Source organism: Penaeus monodon, chromosome 17, assembly GCF_015228065.2.
Source record: "Penaeus monodon isolate SGIC_2016 chromosome 17, NSTDA_Pmon_1, whole genome shotgun sequence".
Classification (NCBI taxonomy): Eukaryota; Metazoa; Arthropoda; class Malacostraca; order Decapoda; family Penaeidae; genus Penaeus; species Penaeus monodon.
In genome coordinates, this window is record NC_051402.1 from 36718507 (window position 1) to 36726881 (window position 8375).

Below are 8375 nucleotides of genomic sequence, written 5' to 3' on the forward strand. Positions count from 1 at the left end.
TCCCAAATTCCCTTTTTTTTACTTTTTCCCCTGGGTCCCCCTCTTGTACTTTTTTTTTTAAAATTTTTCCTTTTCCCAAATTTTTTTCCCCCTTTTTTCCTTTTCCTTCCCCCCCCCTCCCTCCTCCTCCTCCCCCCCTCCTTTTTTTCCCCTCCCTCCTCCCTCTCCTCCCCCCTCCTCTCCCCCCCCTCCTCCCCCCTCTCTCTCCTCCCCTCTCCCTTTTTTTTTTTTTTTTTTTTTTTTTTTTTTTTTTTTTTTTTTTTTTTTTTTTTTTTTTTTTTTTTTTTTTTTTTTTTTTTTTTTTTTTTTTTTTTTTTTCCCCCCCCCCCCCCCCCCTTTTTTTTCCCTCCTTCCCTTTCTGTTTCCCCCTTTTCGCCCTTCCCCCCTTTTCCCCCTTTTTCCCCCTCTTTCCCCCCTTTTTTTCCCCTTTCCCCCCCCCCCCCCTTCGTCCTTTTTTTTCCCTTTTCCCCCCTTTTCCCTTTTTTTTTTCCCCCCTTTTCCCTTTTTTTTTTTTATTTTTTTTAAAAAAAAAAAAAAAAAACCCCCCCCCCCCCCCTTCCCCCCTTTTTTTTCCCCCCCCTTTTCTCCCCCCCTTCCCCCCCCCTTTCCCCTTTACCCTTTCCTTTTCTCCCTTTTTCCCCCCTTTTCCCCTTCCCCCCCCTTTTCCCCTTTTTTCCCCTTTTTCCCCTTTTTCCCCCCTTTTCCCCCTTTTTTTTCCCCTCCCCCTTTTCTCTTCCCCCCCCCCTTTTTTCCTCCCTTTTTTTTTTCTTTTTTTTTTTTCTTTTTTTTTCCCGTTTCCCCTTTTTTTCCCTCTCTCTCTCTCCTCTCTTTCTTCCATATCCATCTTCTTCACTCATCTCTCATCTCTCTCTCTTCTTCCCTCTTTCCTCTCTCTCGTCTCTCCTCTCTCTCTCTTCTTCTTCTCTTGTTGTCTCTCTCCTCCCTCCCTCCTCCCTCCATCCCTCCCTCCTCCCTTTCCCTCTTCTCCCTCCCTCCCTCCCCCCCTCACCCTTTCCCACTCCCTCTCCGATTCCCACTCCCACTCCCACTCCCTCCCACTCCCTTCATCCTCCCTCCCCTCTCTCTCTTCCTCTCTCTTTCTCTATCTCTCGCTCCTTCTCTCCTTCCCCGACCTCCCCCTCCTCCCTCCTCCTACCCTCCTCCCTCCCTCCCTCCCCTCCCCTCTCCCTCCTCCCTCCCTCCCCCCCTCCTCCCCCCTCCCCTCCACTTCTCCCTCACTCCCTCCCTCCCTCTCCCACTCCTCTCCCCCATTTATATAAATATAGGTATATATATATATATATATATAAAAAAATAAATAATATATAATATAAATTGATGATGATAAAGGGATTAAATTAATGTATATATTATTATAAATATATAATATTATATATATATTATATTATAATATATAATGTATATATATGTATATATATATAATTATAATATATATAATTATATTACACTTATATATATAAATAATATATATATATATCTATATAATTATATTATAACCACCCTAATATTACATGGGGGAGAGGGAGGGGGAGGTGGGTGTGTGTGGGTTGTGTGTGTGTGTGTTGGTGGGGGTGGGGGTGGTGGTGTGTGTGTGTGGTTGCTTTGTTCATGTGTGTGTGTGTGAACCCCATACATAATATATAAATAATATATATATATATATATATATATTATATATATATATATATATATATAATAATATAAATATATATACATATATATATACATAAATATATATATATATATATATATATATATATATATAAATAGATAATGTATAGTTTATATAGACAGATATAATATGATTTTATTGAAGATATTTCATATTATCTTTAGCTGCAGGTAAGAAACCTTCAGGGATGTAAGGGACCAAACATAAAGTGAAGATGTCACAGGGAGGAGACGTTTGGAGAATAATGATGACTTGTTTTTATACAAGCTGAAGATAATAACTCATATATTGTGAAGAGTGATTACATTTCCTGTGAAAAACATGTCTGAGATTTCAGTTACGAGTAAGCCAAAGAATCATGAGTGTTCCTTCTGCAAAAAGAAATTTTTACACAAAACAGAACTCAAAAAAGCCCCGCGTTTCCCACAAAGGGAAAAAAAAAACCATTTGTTTGCAAAGAGTGTGGTAAGGCTTTCTCACTTGTTGGTAATCTTAGCAGACATAAAGGAGTGCATAGCGGCTTAAACCCCTTTTGAAGTGTGTTGCTAAAAGGATTTTCAGAGAAGGATCCCCAAAAGATTAGCTATCCTACTGGTGAAAAAACCCTTTAAAAAGTACAATATGTAAAAAAAATTTACTCAGAAGGGGCACATAAGGAAAATGTATGAATACAGATGAGAGGCCAGTTCAATCTCCTTTGCCCTAAAAGGTTCAAAAATGAAGTGAGATTATCTATGCACCTGCAGACACATTGTCAAGAGCGACGTTTTAAATGCCCTGATTGTGCTAAAGCCTTCAAGACAAAAGCATCTCTTACAAAGCATGCTCACGTTCATAGTAGTATATCATATAAATGTTCTCGATGTGAGAAAACATATAAAAGAAAAAGATCTCTAAAACGTCATATGAAGTATCACGAAGAAGAAGTACAGTTTCGTATTCGTGAGTCGTTTTTTGAAAAGCATGTTTTAGACCATGCACCCCGTAATGTATCATTTAAATGTTCTCAGTGTGGGAAAACATATAAAAGGAAAAATTCTCTAATACGTCATATGAAGTGTCATGCAGAAAGAAAGTTTCAGTGCCATATATGTGAGTCATCATTTTTGGAAAACCATGCTTTGGAAAAGCATGTTTTAGAGCATGCAACAAAAAAATACCGGTGCACAGATTGTGGAAAATTATATTTAACCCAGCACACACTAAGTAGACACCCTTGCATGTATGCTGTGAAAGCAATAGTATGTCAGAAATGCAGTAAAACATTTACAAGAAAATATGCAGCAAACAGACATGTATGCAAAGAGAAGGGGGACAAGATAACTGACTTAAAAAACAATTCGTCGAATCATAAGCAAGAAAAAGAACAAGAATACTCCAGAATTAGCGTAACATGTCGTTCCATTAAAGAAAACAGGTTGAATTGCAAAAATACTCAGAATGCTGAAGATGATGGGATATCCTCTGAGTGTCAGTACAATAATGATATTATTTATGTGAAAATGGAGGAATTCATTTTACCAGATGATTATCAAGAAGGCAATCATATGGATGAGCACATCACTGCAGACCCAAAGGCTGACCCTCTCTGTAGTGATATTAAGATAATGTTAAATACAGATACCAAAGATAAGAATGCAGACATTTGTCCTGGAGACAAAGGAGTTCATCAGAGAAATATGGTTGAGATTAGTGATAAGTAGTTCCAAAAAGGGAACCTCCAGATTTGTGCATCAGTGTTCACATTAAGCAAGATGTTGAAAGTACTGATCCATTTGTTGATCATGATTTATAAGTGTGTAATATATTTAGTGGTGTGTGGTGTTGTGTGTAGTGTGTAGTGTGTATGTGTGTATGAGTATGATGTATGAGTATGTATGATGTATGTAGTAGTATGTATATATATATTATATATATATATAATATAATTAATAAATATTATAATATATATATATAAAAATATAGTATATATTAATATAAATTATATATATATATAAAAATTTATACACAATAATATTGTATGTATTAATATATTTTTATATTATATATATGTTATATATATTATATTATATTATATTAAAATATAATTATATATATATTATATAAATAATGTATATATACACAATATATACATACAATAATAATATATATATATATTAAAATTTTATATATAATATAAAATATTTTATAAAAAATATATATAAATATATTTAATATTTATATATTTTTTAAATTTTTTATATATAATAATATTATTATATATATATATTATAATATATATATATAAATATTAAACACCACAAAAATGTATACATATATGTATACATATAATATATATATATATATATATATTATTAAAAATATATTATATATATAATATATATATATATTGTGTGTGTGTATATATATAATTTATATATTTTTATTTTTTTTATAACAATTATATAAAATTTTAATATTATATATATATATAATAATATATTAATATATATATATATATGAAAATATGTATATATAAATAGAATAATGTTATATATATTATAAAATATAAAATCTCATCATCATCAAGGGGCTAACGCCACGGGGGCGCAGGGCCGCATCCACCCTTCGCTTCCAGCCACGAGGACCCTAGGCGAGTCCCGGCAGGCACACGGCCCATTCTACCTCACGAAGGTCTCGCGAGCTCCCCCAAACCCCATGATCCCCTGGGACGCCCACAGGTCTCTCCCCCCAGGGTTGTCCGCCAGAGAGACAACCGGTGGGCAGGTCCCATGGGAGGCGAGCTAGGTGGCCATATAGCCTGTTTTTGGCGATCCGGATTATGAAGTAAACAGGTTCCCTTTTCCCGGTTCGGTGTAACCCCCGGTTGGACACGTGGTCCTGCCAACGTCCCCCCATGATCCGGCGAAGGGACTGTTACAAAAGGCATCAAGGCGAGATCCAGGCATGGATAGCGTCCAGGTTTTCGCTTCCATGAACAAAAGGAAGATAAAGGGCCTTTGAAGACCGCAGCTTGGCCCTTTCTGCTGGGTACCGACTTCCAAACCCCTTTTTTTGACGAGTTCATGGCCCCCTTTTGCAGACCAATCCTCTACTGATTTCCCGGTCTGACAACCCGAGATTGGACTCGCTCCCAAGGTATGTAAAATTTTCTGTGACTTAAACCCTCGCCGCAAGATGGATCGACTGAAGGGTTCCCAAAACCCCCCCCCAAAGCCTGAATTTTGGTTTGGTCCGGAGCCCTCTAACCCTGGGGGGTTTCGCCCTTTGGGGCAAAATGCATAAAAGAGCCGCCACAAGGACTCCAAGGACTCAGATAGGATGGCAAATGTCGGAAAATAAAGGTCCGAGACCTTAATTTTGCCGTGTTGCTCCGCACTGATTTTGGGCTATAGCTTCCCCATTATCCAGCCCATACAAGTTTTTAAAAAGGGGGGTGAAAGGGACACACCCTTCCCTACCCTGAATTAACAGGGAAAGTTCGACATACCCCCACCCCTTTACAGCACTTTCAGTACCGTATAGAGGCTTGCTATCGGGCCAATAATCTGTGTGGGAATTCCCCGGGCCCTGGGTCTCCCATAGCGTTTCCGATGCACCGATCAAACCCTTCTTGAGGTCGATGTAGGCTGAAAAGAAAAACCCACGCCCAAAAATCCGAGGGCGTTCCAAAATTATTAACGCTGTAACGGTCTATTGTGGATTCCAGGAAAAACCCAGCTGCTCCGGTCTTGGTCTCTAGGGGTTGGGGGACCGTTTCAGAAAAATGTAACGAAACCCTTGCCTGGTTGCTAGCAGTGTATGCCAGGTTTTGCTACAGTCCCATCGACCCCCTTTTCCCCCTTTCCAGAGAGGGAGACCCCCCCCTCAGCAGGTCGGGGGGGAATGGTCCAGATGCCAAATGGCAGTCAGGACGTAGCGGCCCACCCATAGGTTCACCCCCCCTTTAGCAGTTCAGCAGGGATATACATATGCCTGCAGCTTTCCCCTCTTCAGCTTGGAAATCGCCAGCCAAACCCTTTTAGGGTAGGGGGTTTCCTCGCTGATGGGTGGGTCCGGCACAGGACTAGAATCGTTTGCATCCAGCTAACTTTTGGAGGTCCACCGGGGTAAAACTGTTCAAAATATCAGCCCAAGTTTACGAACCCAACATGACTGAGATTATCCGTCCCCGTGATCGGGCTGCAGTCCCCATCTTGAGGAGGGCTTAGGGTTCAGTTTTTTTCAGGGCTTGGTAGGCAGGGCGAAGGTCATTTTTCCAAGAAAAAGGCCTTCGACCTTAGCAAGATTCCTGATGAAAATGTTCCTTGTCCTTCTCGCGTGTCCGACCCCACGCACCCTGGAAAGGCGCAAGACTTTATTTCCCCTTTTGCCGAGCCTTGAGACACGTTTCAGTGGCCTCTAATGTCTCCAGGGAGATGGGATTTGCCTTGTCCCTTTGGGGGGGACGCCAATGGATCCCGATGCTTTGAGTGTTTTCGCCTTTAAGGACTCCCACAGAGCAACTGGATCCTCAGGTTGCTGGTTTTTTAGAATCGGGTCAGAGACTGCCGTGACGAACCCCCCGGGCACACTCCTCTCCCTTTGTCTGCCAAGTGAAACACCTTAGGGTGGCCCCGGAGGGACGGGATTTTGAAGGGACCCGCAGGGTAGCCCCCAAACACCCATGGTGGTTCCCAGAACTCCACCCGGGAAACCCTCGTTCTGGAGGCCCCATCGCGTGCTGACAAAAATGTGGTCGATTCCTTGGCCACTGTACCCGTATTGCTGTACCAAATCAGCGATGCGAGTTGGGCGCTGGTACCAGGAGCCCGAGATCCTTTTTTGGGACCTAGCAAAGTCCCCCGGGAAGGAGGGTATTCCGCTGCGGGTCAGCTCCCGGCCCTGGGGGCCAAAGACATCTCGTAGCCGTCGGTCACACCGGATACCGCATTGAATGCCCCGAAAAATGCGAAATGTCTCGCCGGGGGGAATCGTCTGCCCAGATGCGAGTTTGGCGGAACCCTTTTACTCGGTTTTTGGGACATCGGTAGGAGCGTTACGCAATAAAGACATGAAGCCAAAGCTGCTTCAGTCTCATGCCAGATCGCTCATCAAACGGTGTCACCTCGACTACCGCAGCTGAAGCGACTGGAATGGCTATGGGACACCCTGGAGGTGGACCATCGCTTCGGCCCGACAGTAGAGGGTAACCACCCACATGATCGTGCCGCTACCAGGTTTTTCACCTTGAAGGGCAGCCACCTCAACTCCCCGTCGTTCAAATTCCCCCGATAGCAGAGGTAAAACCCCCCCTCCTGCCGAAGGACCGGATTTCCAAGGCCCCCCGGAAAGCACGCCTGAGGTTAAGCCTCGGGGGGGCACTCCGGGGAGCCACTCGCCGCCCCCACCAACACAGCCCCAGATAAAGGGGGGCGGGAGGCTGTGGACCGCCTATCCCCCCTGTGGGGTTCCCGGGGCTTTCCCCCACAAACTTCATGGGGGTTGGCGCCTCCGGGGCGCAGGGGGGACGAGTAACCTTTTCCCCAAACCTGCACCCCGACATTTGCCCTCCCCCCGGGGCCCCCAGCCCGCCACTTGTGGTGGGAGGGACAAAAACCCCCCCCCCAGCATTACCATTCAACCGTGACGTTTCCCGAGGGTCATTTGGGGGGGGGGGATGGAAGGCCCCCCTCCCCCGAGCCGCCCCATTACCCCAGGGTGGCTAGGGGGAGGAGTTGGTACGGAGCCAGAGCGGTCCAACGCGGGGGGCCATAACTCTACCTCTGGGGCCTCCGCTGCTCCCAGATCCCCCAGATTTAGCCGGGACCGCAAGGTACCCAGTTTCCCATGGGTGGCCACGGGAGGGAAGCAGAAGTCTTAAGATGGAGAGGCTGTGACCGGAGGGGGGACTTATGCGGAAGCTGCTCCCTTTTTTTGCACTGGGCTAGCCAGGGGTGGAAGCGCAAGCGAAAGGCATGAAAGCACTTAACACATCTAGGGTAACCCCCCCCATCGCTTCACTCACCATGCCGTGAACACCCACCCCTAAAAAAAAATAAATTTTAAAATAGTAAATTTATAACAAAATATAATACATATTATATACATATATATTTTCAATATATATATATATATATATTTTATAAATTTATAATATTATATATATATATATTATTATAATTTTATGTATGTAAAAGTAGTATGTGGTTTAAAATGATAATATTTTTATATATAATAAAATTTTAATTATAATATAATTATATATATATATATAAGTATGATGTAAAGTATGGGTATATAGATATGAAAATTTTAAATTATAATAATATATATATATATATATATATATATATATTAATAATTATGATGTTGTATTATGTGTGTATATATGATATGGTTATATATATATATATACATATATATTTCATATAATTATATATATATATATATAAGTAGCATATATTATATATATTATATATTTTATATATTTTATATATATTTGTGGGGTGTGTGTGTTGTGTGTGTGTGTGCGGTGTTGTGTGTGTGTGTGTGTGTGTGTGTGTGTGTGGTGTGTGTGTGTGTGTGTGTGTGTGTGGGTGTGTGTGGTGTGTGTGGTGTGTGTGGGGGTACTGTTATAAAATACACTAACAGATATATATGCTGTGGGGTATAATATATACCAAAAAATATATATAAATTT

General features: G+C 41.7%; 1 protein-coding gene across 1 annotated transcript; it reads left to right on the top strand.

The window, feature by feature from the left end:
• Positions 1-2388: 2388 nt before the first annotated feature.
• On the top strand, positions 2389-3518 carry LOC119583716 (zinc finger protein OZF-like; the record flags this gene model as incomplete). The annotated part of the gene is given in 1 exon segment (XM_037932366.1): positions 2389-3518. A coding segment is annotated over 1 exon segment (1008 nt), but the record flags the coding sequence as incomplete, so codon positions are not given.
• Positions 3519-8375: the final 4857 nt, after the last annotated feature.